Source organism: Engystomops pustulosus, unplaced genomic scaffold (assembly GCF_040894005.1).
Source record: "Engystomops pustulosus unplaced genomic scaffold, aEngPut4.maternal MAT_SCAFFOLD_105, whole genome shotgun sequence".
Classification (NCBI taxonomy): Eukaryota; Metazoa; Chordata; class Amphibia; order Anura; family Leptodactylidae; genus Engystomops; species Engystomops pustulosus.
Genome location: NW_027284987.1, coordinates 54,961 through 78,492, shown reverse-complemented (window position 1 = coordinate 78,492; position 23,532 = coordinate 54,961). Strand labels below are relative to the sequence as shown.

Sequence of the window (23,532 nt, the reverse complement as noted above, 5' to 3'; positions counted from 1 at the left end):
TCCCCCCTCCCCCGCTGTACATGGTGGGTGACCTCACCTCCGAAGGGCTTTTGTTCCCTAGTTGCACAGAGATGGCTGTGAAGGTGTCGTCTTGAGCCCCTCGCTGCTGGCACATGGTGAGGATCACGCGATCCGCCTCCCTGCACAGATAACAAGAGTTTTAGGCCGGTGCTGTAAGGTTTCCCACAGCAATGATGTCCTCTAGTGGAGAACTTACCTGGTCCACACCACCTTCTCTCCACTAGAGCGGACCTTGATGTTCTTGGCGCACATGGGCGGCGTCTGCTCCTCCCGGGCAGTGGCCTGGAGGACAGGAGGATCCTCAGGGGCTGGACTAGGGCGGAGCTCAGAGGAGATTGTGGGGGCAGAGCTCAGGCTTGGAGCATCGTGCGTGGAGGGGCTCTGGTGAACCGGCTTCAGGGCCTGAGGTCTCCTGCCTCCTCGGGCTGAGGCTCTTTTCAGCTGGTTCCTCGCTTTGCCCGTGTCAGTCCCGGAGCGTAATCTCTGTACCGAGCCACTGCTTTCCACAGCCATTGTGGTTCTACTACTTGAGGGGCCCCGGGCCCCTGGGAGTGACAATCTATCAGCTAGAACAGACATGACGAATCGATTAATAAAGACCCCTCCCCCCCCTAATATACAACAAAGCCCAAAATATACGGACTCTTCTACCCCAGTATTACCCAGCTCACCCGCGTCCTTCATGGCGGATGCCCCGTCCGTAGATCTATGCGTAGAACGACTGTCACAGCCCTGAATGGGACAATATAAGTGAGCGAGGTACGAGGTAGACAGCAGCACCTACCGATCCTGCACCGCACTCACCTTACTAGTGCACTGAGCGCACACTCTCCTCTTACTGCGCTTCATCCTCTGCTCCATTCCTACATCATGGCAAGAACATGGACACTCCTTCACCCCATCCGGCCAATCCACATCCTGCAAACACAACGGCACATGATGGACCCAGAAGGAGAACCGTCCCGACCCCTAAGCTACAGCCAAGAGCCTCACCTTATCTAGGCCGCTGCCGCCATCTTTCCTCTTCTTACTCCTCTGAGGTGCAGCCACTTTACTCTGCTCCTCCTCCTCCTCCATGTCTGGTATTGTCACTTCTTCAAAGCCATCAAACTTCGGGAAGAAGAAGAAGAACCATCAGCGTGTGCCCCTTCCGCCTGCACCTCCCCCCATCCTCTGAAGCACTTACTGTGTAGTCCTTGTCCTCAGTCCAATTCATCACCTCGAAGTCCTCCATGCGGCTGGGAGGAGGCCGCAGCTGATCGAAGAAAAGAGAGAACTCGTCCTGCAGGTGCGTGTGGCCCTTCAGCAGCTGCCACATCTGAGTTTTGAGCTGCAGAGAAACCAAATACATGATGGACATGTCCTCTGGAGGGAAGTGTTGGGGGGGGGGTGGGGGGGCTTGCGGAGGAAGCACCTACCTTCCCAGTCTCCTGCAGGGGGCACTCTGCGCAGCTCTGCAGCAGTTTGATGATCTTCTGGTGTTGTGCTGGGTTCTCCTGAAAGCAGATCTCCAGCTGTCGGAGGAACCTGCGACTCTTATCAAAGGCTTGCTGCTCCTCAAACTGGAGAGAAGACCTGGGTTACAAGTCTGGTCACTGTAACCCCCAATATTCCCAGAACCCCCCAGTAGTTACTGACCAGGCCACACTCCAAGGCTTGTTCTGGTAGCAGAAAAGCAGCAAAGTCCTTGAGAAGTTGGGGCCAGTCCTGGAGGAGCAGCCGCAGACCCTCGTACAGATGCACGGGCGTCTTCCCCTCTCCCTTTGTCTCAAATTCGTAGATGAGGTTGAGGAACTGCTGGTAGGTCCCAGGGGAGGTCTGCAGAACATCGCGCACCTGTGTACAAGGAGACCGGTGGTCATGTGCGGGTCATACATGATGAAGCGCTCAGAAGAGCCCCCACTACTCACCCTGTTCAGGTAGGACTGTGCGAAGGCCATGTCCTTCTGCTCCCGCAGCGGGTCTTTGGTCAGGATCTTCTCATCGTAGAGCAGCAGAAGTTTGGAGGAGTCCTTGCTGGCTCGTGCACGGCCCCTCCTGCTCCGCGCTCGGTGAGAGCTCTGTCCTTTGCTGCCCCCACGACGACGCTCTACTGAGAAGAAAGGGACTTGTATACCTCCGAGAAGTCGGGAAAGGATCACCCATTGGTAGGTGGACAAAGAACAGCACCTACCTGCTGGAGCCATGCTGGACTCCACAGGGACCGGTGATGGGACACGTTGGTGACAGATTAGAAGCTTCTCATCTCCAGCCTCATCTGTCATTTCCTCTGGTTTCTGAGAAGATCCATCCACGCCCTCCTCCTCCTCCTCCGGTTCAGTGTTCTCCTCCTGGGAGTTATCCTCAGAGTCTCCCTCCTGACTGAGACGACGCTCCGATGCCAGCCACGTCAGCTTCTCCATGGTCTCCTGGTAGCACAAAGTCTAGCATTAGCATCAGCACCCGCTTCCATGTACCCACCATCCTCTATCCAAGCTGCAGACGACTGCGAGAGACGCACCTACCTCTCCCACCCACCTCACAGCTGCCCCTCATTGTCTCACCTGCAGCTCAGGAACAGACAGCACCGATTCTTCTGAAGAAATGTCATCCTCATCCTGGGTTAGGTCATCAAAGTCTTCGTCTTCCTCCTCTTCTGGAACATCTTTGTCGTTGCCCTGGTCCTGGCCATCCATAGGGCTGGAGGAGTCTATTTGGGCCCCTACGGGGCTGCTGATCGCCACATCACCGTCTGTGGAGGACATGTTTTTTGGAGAGTCACCTGGTTGCTCTGTCTGTTGCTCTTGGTTAATCTCTTCTGCCTCCTCCACTTCTCCAGGATCCTCAGTCTTTGAGGGTGGAGGAGAAGCTGCGAAGTCGTGGAGCGGAACAGACTGCGGGCTTTCAGTGGAGACGCCAGGTTCCTCCGGATTTGGGGTTCCCTCAGGCTGGTCTTTATCCTGCAGAGTCGTCCCTTCTCCCACAGTCGAGAAGCTCTCATCATCTTCTACCTTTATTGTGATGGACACGCACTCCCACTCGTCCTCCTCGCTCTTGTGGCTGCTGGCTTCAGGCTGATCATTATAGACCTCAGGGCAGGGGGACTCCAGCTTCTGGGTGCAGGGAGGAGGCTCCAGTGTTTGGCTGAGGGGTACATGGGCAGGACTTAGCAGCACCGTGGTCCCTGGACTGAGAGGCTGAAGGACGCTGCACGTTGTACCCAGACTCACCAGCTTCAAGGCTCCATGTGGAACAGCAAAGACAACGGGAGCGGACTGCAGGATGGGAGACGCTTGGGGCCCCAGAGTCTTGGCCTCGGCCTTTTTGGGTAAAGTACAAACTAGAGAAATCCTAGTTTTCTGAGCAGCCATGGAGGGCAGGACCACCTGAGTCTTCGTGGTGGCAGCAGACACATATGGCGCTTTCCGTGCTGGTACATTGACCGGCTGAAGGTTGACGATCCTCTGCATGGCCACGGCTGGCTGAACTAGTGGTGGCATCTGTCCTACAATCCTGACAGGAATAGTCTGTGGAGCTGAGAGCTTGGCCGTGGGTCGTATCAGTAATGGTTTCAGAGAGGATCGCCTCTGGCGCCAGGATTTACTGAAGAAGCGTTTGGGGAGGGGTTTGAGGATTAGGGAGACTTCTGGTGGTAGAATAAGTGGATATCGGGAGTCGGGAGATTTCTTCATTCTTTCTTCAATGCTGGCGAGGCTGGCCTGTGGTGGAGAAGGGAGCAGAGTGTCACGTGGGGGGCGGCACTACAGCACCACGTGGCAGCTACAGCCCAGACACCAACCTTAATCCAGAACGGGAGCCGATGCTTCTCCACCTCCACCGGGGGGCGGGCATCCTGCGCCAGGACATCTTCACAGCATCTACTCATCGGTGGGAACGTCTTGGTTTTCTCATAAACCTGTTGTAAAATCAGTGTGATGAGCGAGTCCTGCCGAGCGTCCCCTCTGGCACCCCTCTCCAGGGCACCCACCTTGATAATGTTGTCAGGAGCCGCCTTCATGGTGAGGTTCCTGATGCGCAGAGTCAGCTGCTTCGCCGTCTTGGCCGTCATTAGGTATTTGCTGATCAGCTGCCTGGACGATTCAAGGCCTTCAAAGTGCTTCAATCCTAAAGCAAGCAAACTGACAACAAGGAGGAGTCAACATGACTGTGCACGGCAGGGGCGGGTCTCATGGGGACGGGGCCATTACTTACTTGTCTTCTGCCTTTGTGAAGAACACTCGGTCCCGAGGTCCCCTGGGCTTCATGGCGCACACAGGCAGCAGCTCTGGATACATGAAGACGGAGCGCGTGGCCAGGACCCAGGCCGTGTGTTTCGGCAGGTTGGGGGCATTTGCTGTGGGAAGTAACAGGTCAACTGCATGAGATCTCACCACAGGAAGAACCACAACTGCCCTCCACCTCATAGAATAGATCCGTACAAGGCAAAAGTACGCAGACAACCCCTTACCGTTCTTCCTCATTGGTCTGGGGGGCTCGACATCTTCTGGGACCTGGCTATGCACCAGGGGCAGGAGCTGCAGGGCCTCCTTCAGGTTGCAGGCCTGGAAAGTGCTGTGAAAGTGGGGGTTCACTGCTCCATGGGTGAGGGCCGAGCGTTCTGCAAAGGTCAACAGTTCAGCCTAAGGGAGACGGGGGAGAAACATTGAAAGCCTGACCCTCGATGTAGGACCCCACCAGGACCTTCACCCTGACTGATCTATCACCTACCATCCATCAGATAAGTTCTCACCCCCCCCCCCCTGTACTGGCATAGCCTTCCCTCTATCCTCGTGCCCCTCCTTACCAGATACATCTCTGCAGTGTTGGCCTCGGTGCAGATCTTGGGGTTCCTGAAGCTCAGGAGGTGGAGCTGGGTCAGGAGCTGGACATGCTGGAATGACATGGAGGTGGGTGTAAATCATACACTGTGCAGGCCGCTCGGGGTCACGGGACAGGAGGTACTTACCTGCTGCATCTGCTGTTGCAGCCGCTTTCTCTGAGTGGTGTCCAGAGTCATGACAGGTAACAGTTTGGTGGCTGGGGAGGGCATGGGGGGCTGTGGCTCCTTGGCAGGAGGCTTCTCCTCAGTTTTCATCATCATGGATCTCCTTAAACGTAGATATTCGAGCTGCGCCCGGACGGTGCGATGCTGCTGTGTCAGGAGGGGCTCCTCCAGCCTGCGGTGGAAGCACATCCCAGGAGATTATCATGTACAGCGTAAGGACAGCAGTCATGTGGGGACACCGTGGTACACCCCAGCGCAGCACAACTCGTGTGGCAAGGGATTGTCGCGGCCCGACCTTCATCTACCTCCTTTCCCAAACAGCAGCAGCAATACTAAGGCTGCTCTGCCCCATAAGGGGAGGCTAACATTTACAACATAACCCAGAGGGGGCAGATGACCACCTGCCACTCACTTACCTGATCGCCTGTGGGGTGTTAAAGTTGGGCAGCGGATCCACTGCACTGTCCTCATCATCTGCTCCCTCTTCTTCCTGGTGAGAGATTCCCATTTCATCCTGAAACTGAATAACATTGATAGCGAGAGTCAACATCACAGAGAAGACAAAGAGCGCCGGGCAGCGAGCATCATAGAGAGGAAGAAGAAGAAGAGCGCCGGGCAGCGAGCATCATAGAGAGGAAGAAGAAGAGCGCCGGGCAGCGAGCATCGTAGAGACGAAGAAGAAGAAGAGCGCCAGGCAGCAAGCATCCTAGAGAGGAAGAAGAGCGCCGGACAGCGAGGAACATCCTAGAGACGAAGAAGAAGAAGAGCGCCGGACAGCGAGGAGCATCCTAGAGACGAAGAAGAAGAAGAGCACCGGGCAGCAAGCATCATAGAGACGAAGAAGAAGAAGAGCGCCGGGCAGCGAGCATCCTAGAGAGGAAGAAGAGCGCCGGACAGCGAGGAACATCCTAGAAACGAAGAAGAAGAAGAGCGCCGGGCAGCGAGCATCATAGAGAGGAAGAAGAAGAGCGCCGGACAGCGAGGAGCATCCTAGAGACGAAGAAGAAGAAGAGCACTGGGCAGCAAGCATCTTAGAGAGGAAGAAGAGCGCCGGGCAGCGAGCATCACAGAGACAAAGAAGAAGAAGAGCGTCATAGAGACAAAGAAGAAGAAGAGCGCCGGGCAAAGAGGATCACAGAGACGAAGAAGAAGAAGAAGAGCACCGGACAGTGAGCATCCTAGAGACGAAGAAGAAGAGCGCCGAGCATCATAGAAAGGAAGAAGAAGAAGAGCGCCGCACAGCGAGCATCATAGAGACGAAGAAGAGCGCCGGACAGTGAGCATCCTAGAGAGGAAGAAGAAGAGCTCCGGACAGAGAGGAGCATCCTAGAGACGAAGAAGAAGAAGAGCGCCGGGCAGGGAGCATCATAGAGACAAAGAAGAAGAGCGCCGGACAGCGAGGAGCATCCTAGAGACGAAGAAGAAGAAGAGCGCCGGACAGCGAGGAGCATCCTAGAAACGAAGAAGAAGAAGAGCGCCGGGCAGCGAGCATCCTAGAGAGGAAGAAGAGCGCCGGACAGCGAGGAACATCCTAGAGACGAAGAAGAGCGCCGGACAGCGAGGAGCATCCTAGAGACGAAGAAGAAGAAGAGCACCGGGCAGCAAGCATCCTAGAGAGGAAGAAGAAGAAGAGCGCCGGGCAGCGAGGAACATCCTAGAAACGAAGAAGAAGAAGAGCGCCGGGCAGCGAGGAGCATCCTAGAGACGAAGAAGAAGAAGAGCGCCGGGCAGCGAGCATCACAGAGACAAAGAAGAAGAAGAGCGTCATAGAGACAAAGAAGAAGAAGAGCGCCGGGCAAAGAGGATCACAGAGACGAAGAAGAAGAAGAAGAGCACCGGACAGTGAGCATCCTAGAGACGAAGAAGAAGAGCGCCGAGCATCATAGAAAGGAAGAAGAAGAAGAGCGCCGGGCAGCGAGCATCATAGAGACGAAGAAGAGCGCCGGACAGTGAGCATCCTAGAGAGGAAGAAGAAGAGCGCCGGACAGAGAGGAGCATCCTAGAGACGAAGAAGAAGAAGAGCGCCGGGCAGCGAGCATCATAGAGACGAAGAAGAAGAAGAGCGCCGGGCAGGGAGCATCATAGAGACAAAGAAGAAGAGCGCCGGACAGAGAGGAGCATCCTAGAGACGAAGAAGAAGAAGAGCGCCGGGCAGGGAGCATCATAGAGACGAAGAAGAGCGCCGGGCAGCGAGCATCCTAGAGACGAAGAAGAAGAAGAGCGCCGGGCAGGGAGCATCATAGAGACGAAGAAGAGCGCCGGGCAGCGAGCATCCTAGAGAGGAAGAAGAGCGCCGGACAGCGAGGAACATCCTAGAAACGAAGAAGAAGAAGAGCGCCGGACAGCGAGGAACATCCTAGAAACGAAGAAGAAGAAGAGCGCCGGACAGCGAGGAGCATCCTAGAGACGAAGAAGAAGAAGAGCACCGGGCAGCAAGCATCTTAGAGAGGAAGAAGAGCGCCGGGCAGCGAGCATCACAGAGACAAAGAAGAAGAAGAGCGCCGGGCAGGGAGCATCATAGAGACAAAGAAGAAGAAGAGCGCCGGGCAAAGAGGATCACAGAGACGAAGAAGAAGAAGAAGAGCACCGGACAGTGAGCATCCTAGAGACGAAGAAGAGCGCCGGACAGTGAGCATCCTAGAGAGGAAGAAGAAGAGCGCCGGACAGTGAGCATCCTAGAGAGGAAGAAGAAGAGCGCCGGAGAGCGAGGAGCATCCTAGAGACGAAGAAGAAGAAGAGCGCCGGGCAGCGAGCATCATAGAGACGAAGAAGAAGAAGAGCGCCGGGCAGGGAGCATCATAGAGACAAAGAAGAAGAGCGCCGGACAGCGAGGAGCATCCTAGAGACGAAGAAGAAGAAGAGCGCCGGACAGCGAGGAGCATCCTAGAGACAAAGAAGAAGAGCGCCGGACAGCGAGGAGCATCCTAGAGACGAAGAAGAAGAAGAGCGCCGGACAGCGAGGAGCATCCTAGAGACGAAGAAGAGCGCCGGGCAGGGAGCATCATAGAGACAAAGAAGAAGAGCGCCGGACAGCGAAGAGCATCCTAGAGACGAAGAAGAAGAAGAGCACCGGGCAGCAAGCATCCTAGAGAGGAAGAAGAGCGCCGGGCAGCGAGCATCAGAGACGAAGAAGAAGAAGAAGAGCACCGGACAGTGAGCATCCTAGAGACGAAGAAGAAGAGCGCCGAGCAGCGAGCATCATAGAGAGGAAGAAGAAGAAGAGCGCCGCACAGCGAGCATCATAGAGACGAAAAAGAAGAAGAGCGCCGGGCAGCGAGCATCATAGAGAGGAAGAAGAAGAAGAGCGCCGGGCAGCGAGCATCACAGAGACGAAGAAGAGCGCCGGACAGTGAGCATCCTAGAGACGAAGAAGAAGAGCGCCGGGCAGCGAGCATCATAGAGACAAAGAAGAAGAGCGCCGGACAGTGAGCATCCTAGAGAGGAAGAAGAAGAGCGCCGGAGAGCGAGGAGCATCCTAGAGACGAAGAAGAAGAGCGCCGGGCAGCGAGCATCACAGAGACGAAGAAGAGCGCCGGACAGTGAGCATCCTAGAGACGAAGAAGAAGAGCGCCGGGCAGCGAGCATCATAGAGACGAAGAAGAAGAGCGCCGGGCAGCAAGCATCATAGAGACAAAGAAGAAGAGCGCCGGGCAGCGAGCATTATAGAGACGAAGAAGAAGAAGAGCGCCGGGCAGCGAGCATTATAGAGACGAAGAAGAAGAAGAGCGGCGGGCAGGGAGCATCATAGAGACAAAGAAGAAGAGCGCCGGGCAGTGAGCATCATAGAGAGGAAGAAGAAGAAGAGCGCCGGGCAGGGAGCATCATAGAGACGAAGAAGAAGAAGAGCGCCGGGCAGTGAGCATCATAGAGACGAAGAAGAAGAAGAGTGCCGGGCAGCAAGCATCATAGAGACGAAGAAGAAGAGTGCCGGGCAGCGAGCATTATAGAGACGAAGAAGAAGAAGAGCGCCGGGCAGGGAGCATCATAGAGACGAAGAAGAAGAGCGGCGGGCAGGGAGCATCATAGAGACAAAGAAGAAGAGCGCCGGGCAGTGAGCATCATAGAGAGGAAGAAGAAGAAGAGCGCCGGGCAGGGAGCATCATAGAGACGAAAAAGAAGAGCGCCGGGCAGCGAGCATTATAGAGACGAAGAAGAAGAAGAGCGCCGGGCAGGGAGCATCATAGAGACGAAGAAGAAGAGCGGCGGGCAGGGAGCATCATAGAGACGAAGAAGAGCGCCGGGCAGCGAGCATCATAGAGACAAAGAAGAAGAGCGCCGGGCAGTGAGCATCATAGAGAGGAAGAAGAAGAGCGCCGGGCAGCGAGCATTATAGAGACGAAGAAGAAGAGCGCCGGGCAGGGAGCATCATAGAGACAAAGAAGAAGAGCGCCGGGCAACGAGAATTATAGAGACGAAGAAGAAGAAGAAGAGCGCCGGGCAACGAGCATTATAGAGACGAAGAAGAAGAAGAGCGCCGGGCAGGGAGCATCATAGAGACGAAGAAGAAGAGCGGCGGGCAGGGAGCATCATAGAGACGAAGAAGAAGAGCGCCGGGCAGCGAGCATCATAGAGACAAAGAAGAAGAGCGCCGGGCAGTGAGCATCATAGAGAGGAAGAAGAAGAGCGCCGGGCAGCGAGCATTATAGAGACGAAGAAGAAGAGCGCCGGGCAGGGAGCATCATAGAGACAAAGAAGAAGAGCGCCGGGCAACGAGAATTATAGAGACGAAGAAGAAGAAGAAGAGCGCCGGGCAACGAGCATTATAGAGACGAAGAAGAAGAAGAGCGCCGGGCAGGGAGCATCATAGAGACGAAGAAGAAGAGCGGCGGGCAGGGAGCATCATAGAGACGAAGAAGAAGAGCGCCGGGCAGCGAGCATCATAGAGACAAAGAAGAAGAGCGCCGGGCAGTGAGCATCATAGAGAGGAAGAAGAAGAGCGCCGGGCAGCGAGCATTATAGAGACGAAGAAGAAGAGCGCCGGGCAGGGAGCATCATAGAGACAAAGAAGAAGAGCGCCGGGCAACGAGAATTATAGAGACGAAGAAGAAGAAGAAGAGCGCCGGGCAACGAGCATTATAGAGACGAAGAAGAAGAAGAGCGCCGGGCAGGGAGCATCATAGAGACAAAGAAGAAGAGCGCCGGGCAACGAGAATTATAGAGACGAAGAAGAAGAAGAGCGCCGGGCAACGAGCATTATAGAGACGAAGAAGAAGAGCGCCGGGCAGGGAGCATCATAGAGACAAAGAAGAAGAGCGCCGGGCAGTGAGCATCATAGAGACAAAGAAGAAGAAGAGCGCCGGGCAGCGAGCATCATAGAGACGAAGAAGAAGAAGAGCGCTGGGCAGCGAGCATCAACATCATGGAGCCCCTGGATTACAAATAGTTCTTGTGATAACTGGAAGTCAACGAAAAATCCAAAGGCGATGAGGCAGCGAGTTTTTCATCAGCTCAGCGGAGGGGGCGCCATCACTCACCGTCTCAAACAGCTCCTCCATTAGCTCGTTCACCTCTTTCTCTGTCAATCAGTAAAGGGAGAGTGTTAAATTGCGCCCCCAGTGCCATGGCTCCCCCTCTCTCATAGCGATGTGGCCTACTTGTGATCCTGACAGCGCGGTCATTGCGCAGGTCCTCGGTGTCCGGCTCATCCCAATCTTCTAGGATGTTGTATTCTGGATCATCGTCATCGTCTGCTTCATCTGAAACAAGAAATGAGTGGTGATCTCCACGAGGGGCGCCAGGGTAGAGTTCATGGGGTCACGGGTGCCTAATACTTGGGCCCCTCACCCTCATTCCCTACGTCGTCTTGCATCAGGCCTCGCAGCCAGTCTTTCCAGACGTCATCGTCGGCGGTGTTGCCCTCATACATGTCGGGGGTGATGTCCGGGGCTCGGAGCTCCGCCTCCAGCTGACCAATCGGGACGTCCTTCAGGGGTCTCTTAGAACGTGTGCGGAAGGCGATGAGACTCTCGTCCAGGGACTATCAGGGCAAGAAGAGCTCATCACCACCACAGCAGACAATGGGGAGGAGCTTACCTGGAAATAGCACCTGGGAGGGTGCTCACCTGCAAGGAGTCCATCATGACTGGGTGACTGTCCAGCTCCTCCTCCACAGCGTGAAGCTTTTCCATGAAGGCGCAGTCTTGGAAGTCCCTGGTCTTGGGTGGTGGAGGAGGCCCCATCGGAACGGTCGCCGCGCTGACATGTCTTCTTGGTGAAGCCTGTGAGACAGACATGACACGCAGTTATGGAGAGGAAGCCCTGAAGCCACCTACCCCAGGAGGGGCGCCCCACCAAAATACCTGTACTCCGTCCTGGGACTCCTCCCCATGCGACTCCGATAAACGATGGCCCCTCAGGCGCTTGTGGCCCCGAGGGGAAGACGCTGTGCTCTCCACATCACTCTCCAGCACGCTCTGCAGACAGAACCATCACTCAGTATAGACCCGGCACAGAGCCCCCACAATACAGAGCACCAGCACCCCCCCCTCACCTCCTCTGCCGTCTCATCTTCCTCCTCTTCCTCTGGCTGATACTCCTCATCTGATGAGTCCTCTTCTTCCAGGGGAATGTCCACAAACTAAGAGAGAGATTGGGAGGAGGGGTCAGAAGTGAGAGACAGACGAAAGTATGTGGGGTTCAAGTGAGAAGAACATGGGGCCCCAAGAGGACGGGGCCGAGACCCCAGCACCCCGGGACCGCTCTTGCAGCCTATGTCCATGTTATCTCCTTCCCACCTGCTGTTTGCTACTCTTCTTGATTGGTGACAGGTTCCAGGTGGGGATAACCTGAGGGGCAGAAGGACACAGTCAGGGACTGACACATAACAGGACCCCCGCCACCCAGCAGCCACACACTCACCACGCCCTTCTCCACCACCTCCTTCAGCTTTGATCGAGTCATTTTGGGTTCCTGAAAAACACAAAACTTGTGATAACTGCTCACGGATATCGGACCCATCATCAGGGACCACCTCTCCAGATCAGGAGGGCGGCAGTGGGGGCCATCAGGGGCCACCTCTCCAGATCAGGAGGGCGGCAGTGGGGGCCATCAGGGGCCACCTCTCCAGATCAGGAGGGCGGCAGTGGGGGCCATCAGGGGCCACCTCTCCAGATCAGGAGGGCGGCAGTGGGGGCCATCAGGGGCCACCTCTCCAGATCAGGAGGGCGGCAGTGGGGGCCATCAGGGGCCACCTCTCCAGATCAGGAGGGCGGCAGTGGGGGCCATCAGGGGCCACCTCTCCAGATCAGGAGGGCGGCAGTGGGGGCCATCAGGGGCCACCTCTCCAGGTCAGGGGGGCGGCAGTGGGGGCCATCAGGGGCCACCTCTCCAGGTCAGGGGGGCGGCAGTGGGGGCCATCAGGGGCCACCTCTCCAGGTCAGGGGGGCGGCAGTGGGGGCCATCAGGGGCCACCTCTCCAGGTCAGGGGGGCGGCAGTGGGGGCCATCAGGGGCCACCTCTCCAGGTCAGGGGGGCGGCAGTGGGGGCCATCAGGGGCCACCTCTCCAGATCAGGGGGGCGGCAGTGGGGGCCATCAGGGGCCACCTCTCCAGATCAGGAGGGCGGCAGTGGGGGCCATCAGGGGCCACCTCTCCAGATCAGGAGGGCGGCAGTGGGGGCCATCAGGGGCCACCTCTCCAGATCAGGAGGGCGGCAGTGGGGGCCATCAGGGGCCACCTCTCCAGATCAGGAGGGCGGCAGTGGGGGCCATCAGGGGCCACCTCTCCAGATCAGGAGGGCGGCAGTGGGGGCCATCAGGGGCCACCTCTCCAGATCAGGAGGGCGGCAGTGGGGGCCATCAGGGGCCACCTCTCCAGATCAGGAGGGCGGCAGTGGGGGCCATCAGGGGCCACCTCTCCAGATCAGGAGGGCGGCAGTGGGGGCCATCAGGGGCCACCTCTCCAGATCAGGAGGGCGGCAGTGGGGGCCATCAGGGGCCACCTCTCCAGATCAGGAGGGCGGCAGTGGGGGCCATCAGGGGCCACCTCTCCAGATCAGGAGGGCGGCAGTGGGGGCCATCAGGGGCCACCTCTCCAGATCAGGAGGGCGGCAGTGGGGGCCATCAGGGGCCACCTCTCCAGATCAGGAGGGCGGCAGTGGGGGCCATCAGGGGCCACCTCTCCAGATCAGGAGGGCGGCAGTGGGGGCCATCAGGGGCCACCTCTCCAGATCAGGAGGGCGGCAGTGGGGGCCATCAGGGGCCACCTCTCCAGATCAGGAGGGCGGCAGTGGGGGCCATCAGGGGCCACCTCTCCAGATCAGGAGGGCGGCAGTGGGGGCCATCAGGGGCCACCTCTCCAGATCAGGAGGGCGGCAGTGGGGGCCATCAGGGGCCACCTCTCCAGATCAGGAGGGCGGCAGTGGGGGCCATCAGGGGCCACCTCTCCAGATCAGGAGGGCGGCAGTGGGGGCCATCAGGGGCCACCTCTCCAGATCAGGAGGGCGGCAGTGGGGGCCATCAGGGGCCACCTCTCCAGATCAGGAGGGCGGCAGTGGGGGCCATCAGGGGCCACCTCTCCAGATCAGGAGGGCGGCAGTGGGGGCCATCAGGGGCCACCTCTCCAGATCAGGAGGGCGGCAGTGGGGGCCATCAGGGGCCACCTCTCCAGATCAGGAGGGCGGCAGTGGGGGCCATCAGGGGCCACCTCTCCAGATCAGGAGGGCGGCAGTGGGGGCCATCAGGGGCCACCTCTCCAGATCAGGAGGGCGGCAGTGGGGGCCATCAGGGGCCACCTCTCCAGATCAGGAGGGCGGCAGTGGGGGCCATCAGGGGCCACCTCTCCAGATCAGGAGGGCGGCAGTGGGGGCCATCAGGGGCCACCTCTCCAGATCAGGAGGGCGGCAGTGGGGGCCATCAGGGGCCACCTCTCCAGATCAGGAGGGCGGCAGTGGGGGCCATCAGGGGCCACCTCTCCAGATCAGGAGGGCGGCAGTGGGGGCCATCAGGGGCCACCTCTCCAGATCAGGAGGGCGGCAGTGGGGGCCATCAGGGGCCACCTCTCCAGATCAGGAGGGCGGCAGTGGGGGCCATCAGGGGCCACCTCTCCAGATCAGGAGGGCGGCAGTGGGGGCCATCAGGGGCCACCTCTCCAGATCAGGAGGGCGGCAGTGGGGGCCATCAGGGGCCACCTCTCCAGATCAGGAGGGCGGCAGTGGGGGCCATCAGGGGCCACCTCTCCAGATCAGGAGGGCGGCAGTGGGGGCCATCAGGGGCCACCTCTCCAGATCAGGAGGGCGGCAGTGGGGGCCATCAGGGGCCACCTCTCCAGATCAGGAGGGCGGCAGTGGGGGCCATCAGGGGCCACCTCTCCAGATCAGGAGGGCGGCAGTGGGGGCCATCAGAAGCCACCTCTCCAGATCAGGAGGGCGGCAGTGGGGGCCATCAGGGGCCACCTCTCCAGATCAGGAGGGCGGCAGTGGGGGCCATCAGGGGCCACCTCTCCAGATCAGGAGGGCGGCAGTGGGGGCCATCAGGGGCCACCTCTCCAGATCAGGAGGGCGGCAGTGGGGGCCATCAGGGGCCACCTCTCCAGATCAGGAGGGCGGCAGTGGGGGCCATCAGGGGCCACCTCTCCAGATCAGGAGGGCGGCAGTGGGGGCCATCAGGGGCCACCTCTCCAGATCAGGGCAGCAGTGGGGGCCATCAGGGGCCGCCTCTCCAGATCAGGAGGGCGGCAGTGGGTGCCATCAGGGGCCACCTCTCCAGATCAGGAGGGCGGCAGTGGGTGCCATCAGGGGCCACCTCTCCAGATCAGGAGGGCGGCAGTGGGGGCCTTCAGGGGCCACCTCTCCAGATCAGGAGGGCGGCAGTGGGGGCCATCAGGGGCCACCTCTCCAGATCAGGAGGGCGGCAGTGGGGGCCATCAGGGGCCACCAGATCAGGAGGGCGGCAGTGGGGGCCATCAGGGGCCACCTCTCCAGATCAGGAGGGCGGCAGTGGGGGCCATCAGGGGCCACCTCTCCAGATCAGGAGGGCGGCAGTGGGGGCCATCAGGGGCCACCTCTCCAGATCAGGAGGGCGGCAGTGGGGGCCATCAGGGGCCACCTCTCCAGATCAGGGCGGCAGTGGGGGCCATCAGGGGCCACCTCTCCAGATCAGGGCGGCAGTGGGGGCCATCAGGGGCCACCTCTCCAGATCAGGGCGGCAGTGGGGGCCATCAGGGGCCACCTCTCCAGATCAGGAGGGCGGCAGTGGGTGCCATCAGGGGCCACCTCTCCAGATCAGGAGGGCGGCAGTGGGGGCCATCAGGGGCCACCTCTCCAGATCAGGAGGGCGGCAGTGGGTGCCATCAGGGGCCACCAGATCAGGAGGGCGGCAGTGGGGGCCATCAGGGGCCACCTCTCCAGATCAGGAGGGCGGCAGTGGGGGCCATCAGGGGCCACCTCTCCAGATCAGGGCGGCAGTGGGTGCCATCAGGGGCCACCTCTCCAGATCAGGAGGGCGGCAGTGGGGGCCATCAGGGGCCACCTCTCCAGATCAGGGCGGCAGTGGGGGCCATCAGGGGCCACCTCTCCAGATCAGGGCGGCAGTGGGGGCCATCAGGGGCCACCTCTCCAGATCAGGGCGGCAGTGGGGGCCATCAGGGGCCACCTCTCCAGATCAGGAGGGCGGCAGTGGGGGCCATCAGGGGCCACCAGATCAGGAGGGCGGCAGTGGGGGCCATCAGGGGCCACCTCTCCAGATCAGGGCGGCAGTGGGGGCCATCAGGGGCCACCTCTCCAGATCAGGAGGGCGGCAGTGGGGGCCATCAGGGGCTCTGGTACTTACAAAGAGCGGGAGGCCCTCGGTCTCGGTGATGGCGGCTTTCATCATGGCCACAACGTGCTCATTAGTGATCACCTCCTGCAAATAGAGGCACATATTACACAGGAACTACAACTCCCAGCATCCACCCACTGGCAGCTTGCTCACTCACATGGAGGATGTTGCGGACGTTGACTGCAGTCAGGTTGTGTTGCTTTGCCCCGTCCTCCAGGGCTCGGTCCAGATCCTGGTCCACATCACAGGTCACGGCCTCCTCCGTCTCCTCCCGTTTTCTCTTCCCCATTAACTTCTTCTTCCTTCTTTTACTTTGCTCATCATCCGATCCGCCCTCATCTAACATCACATGACACACAGGTGAGACGAGGAGGAGGAGCAGCTCCATCCCTACACATCCAACCCCGAGAGAGGAGGAGCAGCTCCATCCCAACACATCCAACCCCGAGAGAGGAGGAAGAGGAAGAGCAGCTCCATCCCTACACATCCAACCCCGAGAGAGGAGGAAGAGGAGGAGCAGCTCCATCCCTACACATCCAACCCCGAGAGAGGAGGAGCAGCTCCATCCCTACACATCCAACCCCGAGAGAGGAGGAAGAGGAGGAGCAGCTCCATCCCTACACATCCAACCCCGAGAGAGGAGGAAGAGGAGGAGCAGCTCCATCCCTACACATCCAACCCCGAGAGAGGAGGAAGAGGAGGAGCAGCTCCATCCCTACACATCCAACCCCGAGAGAGGAGGAAGAGGAGGAGCTCCATCCCTACACATCCAACCCCGAGAGAGGAGGAGCAGCTCCATCCCTACACATCCAACCCCGAGAGAGGAGGAACAGCTCCATCCCTACACATCCAACCCCGAGAGAGGAGGAAGAGGAGGAGCTCCATCCCTACACATCCAACCCCGAGAGAGGAGGAAGAGGAGGAGCTCCATCCCTACACATCCAACCCCGAGAGAGGAGGAGCAGCTCCATCCCTACACATCCAACCCCGAGAGAGGAGGAAGAGGAGGAGGAGCAGCTCCATCCCTACACATCCAACCCCAAAAGAGGAGGAGCAGCTCCATCCCTACACATCCAACCCCGAGAGAGGAGGAAGAGGAGGAGGAGCAGCTCCATCCCTACACATCCAACCCCAAAAGAGGAGGAGCAGCTCCATCCCTACACATCCAACCCCGAGAGAGGAGGAGCAGCTCCATCCCTACACACCCAACCCCGAGAGAGGAGGAGCAGCTCCATCCCTACACATCCAACCCCGAGAGAGGAGGAGCAGCTGCATCCCTACACATCCAACCCCGAGAGAGGAGGAGCAGCTGCATCCCTACACATCCAACCCCGAGAGAGGAGGAGCAGCTCCATCCCTACACATCCAACCCCGAGAGAGGAGGAAGAGGAGGAGCAGCTCCATCCCTACACATCCAACCCCGAGAGAGGAGGAGCAGCTCCATCCCTACACATCCAACCCCGAGAGAGGAGGAGCAGCTCCATCCCTACACACCCAACCCCGAGAGAGGAGGAGCAGCTCCATCCCTACACATCCAACCCCGAGAGAGGAGGAAGAGGAGGAGGAGCAGCTCCATCCCTACACATCCAACCCCAAAAGAGGAGGAGCAGCTCCATCCCTACACATCCAACCCCGAGAGAGGAGGAAGAGGAGGAGGAGCAGCTCCATCCCTACACATCCAACCCCGAGAGAGGAGGAGCAGCTCCATCCCTACACATCCAACCCCGAGAGAGGAGGAGCAGCTCCATCCCTACACATCCAACCCCGAGAGAGGAGGAGCAGCTCCATCCCTACACATCCAACCCCGAGAGAGGAGGAGCAGCTCCATCCCTACACATCCAACCCCGAGAGAGGAGGAGCAGCTCCATCCCTACACATCCAACCCCGAGAGAGGAGGAGCAGCTCCATCCCTACACATCCAACCCCGAGAGAGGAGGAGCAGCTCCATCCCTACACACCCAACCCCGAGAGAGGAGGAAGAGGAGGAGGAGCAGCTCCATCCCTACACATCCAACCCCGAGAGAGGAGGAGCAGCTCCATCCCTACACATCCAACCCCGAGAGAGGAGGAAGAGGAGGAGGAGCAGCTCCATCCCTACACATCCAACCCCGAGAGAGGAGGAGCAGCTCCATCCCTACACACCCAACCCCGAGAGAGGAGGAGCAGCTCCATCCCTACACATCCAACCCCGAGAGATGAGGAGCAGCTCCATCCCTACACATCCAACCCCGAGAGAGGAGGAAGAGGAGGAGGAGCAGCTCCATCCCTACACATCCAACCCTGAGAGAGGAGGAGCAGCTCCATCCCTACACATCCAACCCCGAGAGAGGAGGAGCAGCTGCATCCCTACACATCCAACCCCGAGAGAGGAGGAGCAGCTGCATCCCTACACATCCAACCCTGAGAGAGGAGGAGCAGCTCCATCCCTACACATCCAACCCCGAGAGATGAGGAGCAGCTCCATCCCTACACATCCAACCCCGAGAGAGGAGGAAGAGGAGGAGGAGCAGCTCCATCCCTACACATCCAACCCCGAGAGAGGAGGAGCAGCTCCATCCCTACACACCCAACCCCGAGAGAGGAGGAGCAGCTCCATCCCTACACATCCAACCCCGAGAGAGGAGGAGCAGCTCCATCCCTACACATCCAACCCCGAGAGAGGAGGAGCAGCTGCATCCCTACACATCCAACCCCGAGAGAGGAGGAGCAGCTCCATCCCTACACATCCAACCCCGAGAGAGGAGGAGCAGCTCCATCCCTACACATCAAACCCCGAGAGAGGAGGAGCAGCTCCATCCCTACACATCCAACCCCGAGAGAGGAGGAAGAGGAGGAGCAGCTCCATCCCTACACATCCAACCCCGAGAGAGGAGGAGGAGGAGGAGCAGCTCCATCCCTACACATCCAACCCCGAGAGAGGAGGAGCAGCTGCATCCCTACACATCCAACCCCGAGAGAGGAGCAGCTCCATCCCTACACATCCAACCCCGAGAGAGGAGGAGCAGCTCCATCCCTACACATCCAACCCCAAGAGAGGAGGAGCAGCTCCATCCCTACACATCCAACCCCGAGAGAGGAGGAGCAGCTCCATCCCTACACATCCAACCCCGAGAGAGGAGGAGCAGCTCCATCCCTACACATCCAACCCCGAGAGAGGAGGAGCAGCTCCATCCCTACACATCCAACCCCGAGAGAGTAGGAAGAGGAGGAGCTCCATCCCTACACATCCAACCCCGAGAGAGTAGGAAGAGGAGGAGCTCCATCCCTACACATCCCCGAGAGAGGAGCAGCTCCATCCCTACACATCCAACCCCGAGAGATGAGGAGCAGCTCCATCCCTACACATGCAACCCCGAGAGAGGAGGAGCAGCTCCATCCCTACACACCCAACCCTGAGAGAGGAGGAGCAGCTCCATCCCTACACATCCAACCCCGAGAGAGGAGGAAGAGGAGGAGCAGCTCCATCCCTACACATCCAACCCCGAGAGAGGAGGAAGAGGAGGAGCAGCTCCATCCCTACACATCCAACCCCGAGAGAGGAGGAGCAGCTCCATCCCTACACATCCAACCCCGAGAGAGGAGGAGCAGCTCCATCCCTACACATCCAACCCCGAGAGAGGAGGAAGAGGAGGAGATGCTCCATCCCTACACATCCAACCCCGAGAGAGGAGGAAGAGGAGGAGCAGCTCCATCCCTACACATCCAACCCCGAGAGAGGAGGAGCAGCTCCATCCCTACACATCCAACCCCGAGAGAGGAGGAGCAGCTCCATCCCTACACATCCAACCCCGAGAGAGGAGGAAGAGGAGGAGCAGCTCCATCCCTACACATCCAACCCCCTACACATCCAACCCCGAGAGAGGAGGAGGAGGAGCAGCTCCATCCCTACACATCCAACCCCGAGAGAGGAGGAGCAGCTCCATCCCTACACATCCAACCCCGAGAGAGGAGGAAGAGGAGGAGCAGCTCCATCCCTACACATCCAACCCTGAGAGAGGAGGAGCAGCTCCATCCCTACACATCCAACCCCGAGAGAGGAGGAAGAGGAGGAGCAGCTCCATCCCTACACATCCAACCCCGAGAGAGGAGGAAGAGGAGGAGCAGCTCCATCCCTACACATCCAACCCCAAGAGAGGAGGAGCAGCTCCATCCCTACACATCCAACCCCGAGAGAGGAGGAGCAGCTCCATCCCTACACATCCAACCCCGAGAGAGGAGGAAGAGGAGGAGCAGCTCCATCCCTACACATCCAACCCCGAGAGAGGAGGAGCAGCTCCATCCCTACACATCCAACCCCGAGAGAGGAGGAGCAGCTCCATCCCTACACATCCAACCACGAGAGAGGAGGAGCAGCTCCATCCCTACACATCCAACCCCGAGAGAGGAGGAGCAGCTCCATCCCTACACATCCAACCCCGAGAGAGGAGGAGCAGCTCCATCCCTACACATCCAACCCCGAGAGAGGAGGAGCAGCTCCATCCCTACACATCCAACCCCGAGAGATGAGGAGCAGCTCCATCCCTACACATCCAACCCCGAGAGAGGAGGAGCAGCTCCATCTCTACACATCCAACCCCGAGAGAGGAGGAGCAGCTCCATCCCTACACATGCAACCCCGAGAGAGGAGGAGCAGCTCCATCCCTACACATCCAACCGTGAGAGAGGAGGAGCAGCTCCATCCCTACACATCCAACCGTGAGAGAGGAGGAGCAGCTCCATCCCTACACATCCAACCCCGAGAGAGGAGGAGCAGCTCCATCCCTACACATCCAACCCCGAGAGAGGAGGAGCAGCTCCATCCCTACACATCCAACCCCGAGAGAGTAGGAAGAGGAGGAGCAGCTCCATCCCTACACATCCAACCCCGAGAGAGTAGGAAGAGGAGGAGCTCCATCCCTACACATCCAACCCCGAGAGAGGAGGAAGAGGAGGAGCAGCTCCATCCCTACACATCCAACCCCGAGAGAGGAGGAAGAGGAGGAGCAGCTCCATCCCTACACATCCAACCCCGAGAGAGGAGGAGCAGCTCCATCCCTACACATCCAACCCCGAGAGAGGAGGAGCAGCTCCATCCCTACACATCCAACCCCGAGAGAGGAGGAAGAGGAGGAGCAGCTCCATCCCTACACATCCAACCCCGAGAGAGGAGGAACAGCTCCATCCCTACACATCCAACCCCGAGAGAGGAGGAGGAGCAGCTCCATCCCTACACATCCAACCCCGAGAGAGGAGGAGCAGCTCCATCCCTACACATCCAACCCCGAGAGAGGAGGAAGAGGAGGAGCAGCTCCATCCCTACACATCCAAACCCGAGAGAGGAGGAGCAGCTCCATCCCTACACATCCAACCCCGAGAGAGGAGGAAGAGGAGGAGCAGCTGCATCCCTACACATCCAACCCTGAGAGAGGAGGAGCAGCTCCATCCCTACACATCCAACCCCGAGAGAGGAGGAAGAGGAGGAGCAGCTCCATCCATACACATCCAACCCCGAGAGAGGAGGAGCAGCTCCATCCCTACACATCCAACCCCGAGAGATGAGGAGCAGCTCCATCCCTACACATCCAACCCCGAGAGAGGAGGAAGAGGAGGAGCAGCTCCATCCCTACACATCCAACCCCGAGAGATGAGGAGCAGCTCCATCCCTACACATCCAACCCCGAGAGAGGAGGAGCAGCTCCATCCCTACACATCCAACCCCGAGAGAGGAGGAGCAGCTCCATCCCTACACATCCAACCCCGAGAGAGGAGGAGCAGCTCCATCCCTACACATCCAACCCCGAGAGAGGAGGAAGAGGAGGAGCAGCTGCATCCCTACACATCCAACCCCGAGAGAGGAGGAGCAGCTCCATCCCTACACATCCAACCCCGAGAGAGGAGGAAGAGGAAGAGCAGCTCCATCCCTACACATCCAACCCCGAGAGAGGAGGAAGAGGAGGAGCAGCTCCATCCCTACACATCCAACCCCGAGAGAGGAGGAGGAGGAGGAGGAGCAGCTCCATCCCTACACATCCAACCCCGAGAGAGGAGGAACAGCTCCATCCCTACACATCCAACCCCGAGAGAGGAGGAAGAGGAGGAGCAGCTCCATCCCTACACATCCAACCCCGAGAGAGGAGGAAGAGGAGGAGCAGCTCCATCCCTACACATCCAACCCCGAGAGAGGAGGAAGAGGAGGAGCAGCTGCATCCCTACACATCCAACCCCGAGAGAGGAGGAGCAGCTCCATCCCTACACATCCAACCCCGAGAGAGGAGGAAGAGGAGGAGCAGCTCCATCCCTACACATCCAACCCCGAGAGAGGAGGAAGAGGAGGAGCAGCTCCATCCCTACACATCCAACCCCGAGAGAGGAGGAGGAGGAGGAGCAGCTCCATCCCTACACATCCAACCCCGAGAGAGGAGGAGCAGCTCCATCCCTACACATCCAACCCCGAGAGAGGAGGAAGAGGAGGAGCAGCTCCATCCCTACACATCCAACCCCGAGAGAGGAGGAAGAGGAGGAGCAGCTCCATCCCTACACATCCAACCCCGAGAGAGGAGGAAGAGGAGGAGCAGCTGCATCCCTACACATCCAACCCCGAGAGAGGAGGAGCAGCTCCATCCCTACACATCCAACCCCGAGAGAGGAGGAAGAGGAGGAGCAGCTCCATCCCTACACATCCAACCCCGAGAGAGGAGGAAGAGGAGGAGCAGCTCCATCCCTACACATCCAACCCCGAGAGAGGAGGAGCAGCTCCATTCCTACACATCCAACCCCGAGAGAGGAGGAAGAGGAGGAGCAGCTCCATCCCTACACATCCAACCCCGAGAGAGGAGGAGGAGGAGGAGGAGCAGCCCCTTTGCAGCTATGACTGTTGTCTCTAGACTCGGGGATGTGATGTAGGTGGTCACTTACCTGAGGGTATAACCAGCGCTGCCTCATCGTCCTCTGGGGACACAAGGGGAAGACCCTCGCTGTCACCCCCCATCTCCTCATGGAGAGCTCCACCTACCGGAGAGAAGAGGCACCTGTGAGGCGTGTACAGGAGGCGCCTGCCATGGGCCAGGAGGTCTCTACTTACCTGTAGATAGGCGCTGGGAGGCTCCAGGCGGGGCACCAGCTGCAGACCCATCAGTGGGGTCACGTGACGGCTGCTCCTCAATCACAGGGTCACCAGGGGGGTCAGAGGGCAGAGGAGGACGTCTTATGAGGTCACATTGTCCTTCTCCCCGCACCCCCGCAGAGGGGTCACCACTAGGGGGGGTCTCCATCACCTGAAAGAGGAAGAGGGGGTCATAAAGAGACCAGAGAGGAGGTACCGCCTGACCGTACCTCAACCCCCCCCGTCACTACACAGCGAGGAGGCACCGCCTGACTGTACCTCACCCCCCCATCACTACACAGCGAGGAGGCACCGCCTGACTGTACCGCACCCCCCCATCACTACACAGCGAGGAGGCACCGCCTGACCGTACCTCACCCCCCCATCACTACACAGCGAGAAGGCACCGCCTGACCGTACCTCAACCCCCCCCCATCACTACACAGCGAGGAGGCACCGCCTGACTGTACCTCACCCCCCCATCACTACACAGCGAGGAGGCACCGCCTGACCGTACCTCACCCCCCCATCACTACACAGCGAGGAGGCACCGCCTGACTGTACCTCACACCCCCCCTGCACTACACAGCGAGGAGGCACCGCCTGACCGTACCTCACCCCCCCATCACTACACAGCGAGGAGGCACCGCCTGACCGTACCTCACCCCCCCATCACTACACAGCGAGGAG

At 59.3% G+C, this 23,532-nt stretch overlaps 1 protein-coding gene across 1 annotated transcript in view; it reads right to left on the bottom strand.

The window, feature by feature from the left end:
• GON4L (gon-4 like) overlaps positions 1–23,532 on the bottom strand; it is a 36,318-nt gene that overhangs the window by 225 nt on the left and 12,561 nt on the right. Inside the window, exons 2-31 of the mRNA XM_072131615.1 lie at positions 22,822–23,014; positions 22,656–22,748; positions 15,919–16,100; positions 15,771–15,845; positions 11,864–11,914; positions 11,740–11,790; positions 11,496–11,582; positions 11,305–11,418; positions 11,068–11,223; positions 10,790–10,982; positions 10,600–10,701; positions 10,480–10,520; positions 5,422–5,525; positions 4,967–5,177; positions 4,805–4,891; positions 4,469–4,640; positions 4,213–4,354; positions 3,989–4,139; positions 3,800–3,916; positions 2,565–3,719; positions 2,195–2,429; positions 1,932–2,113; positions 1,660–1,857; positions 1,440–1,583; positions 1,208–1,351; positions 1,015–1,131; positions 826–939; positions 684–753; positions 218–587; positions 38–140 (exon numbers count right to left, since the gene is read on the bottom strand). Of these exons, the coding sequence (XP_071987716.1) occupies positions 38–140; positions 218–587; positions 684–753; positions 826–939; positions 1,015–1,131; positions 1,208–1,351; positions 1,440–1,583; positions 1,660–1,857; positions 1,932–2,113; positions 2,195–2,429; positions 2,565–3,719; positions 3,800–3,916; positions 3,989–4,139; positions 4,213–4,354; positions 4,469–4,640; positions 4,805–4,891; positions 4,967–5,177; positions 5,422–5,525; positions 10,480–10,520; positions 10,600–10,701; positions 10,790–10,982; positions 11,068–11,223; positions 11,305–11,418; positions 11,496–11,582; positions 11,740–11,790; positions 11,864–11,914; positions 15,771–15,845; positions 15,919–16,100; positions 22,656–22,748; positions 22,822–23,011 (5,151 nt within the window). The 5' untranslated portion in view covers positions 23,012–23,014. The remainder of the gene's footprint in view (positions 1–37; positions 141–217; positions 588–683; positions 754–825; positions 940–1,014; positions 1,132–1,207; positions 1,352–1,439; positions 1,584–1,659; positions 1,858–1,931; positions 2,114–2,194; positions 2,430–2,564; positions 3,720–3,799; positions 3,917–3,988; positions 4,140–4,212; positions 4,355–4,468; positions 4,641–4,804; positions 4,892–4,966; positions 5,178–5,421; positions 5,526–10,479; positions 10,521–10,599; positions 10,702–10,789; positions 10,983–11,067; positions 11,224–11,304; positions 11,419–11,495; positions 11,583–11,739; positions 11,791–11,863; positions 11,915–15,770; positions 15,846–15,918; positions 16,101–22,655; positions 22,749–22,821; positions 23,015–23,532) is intronic.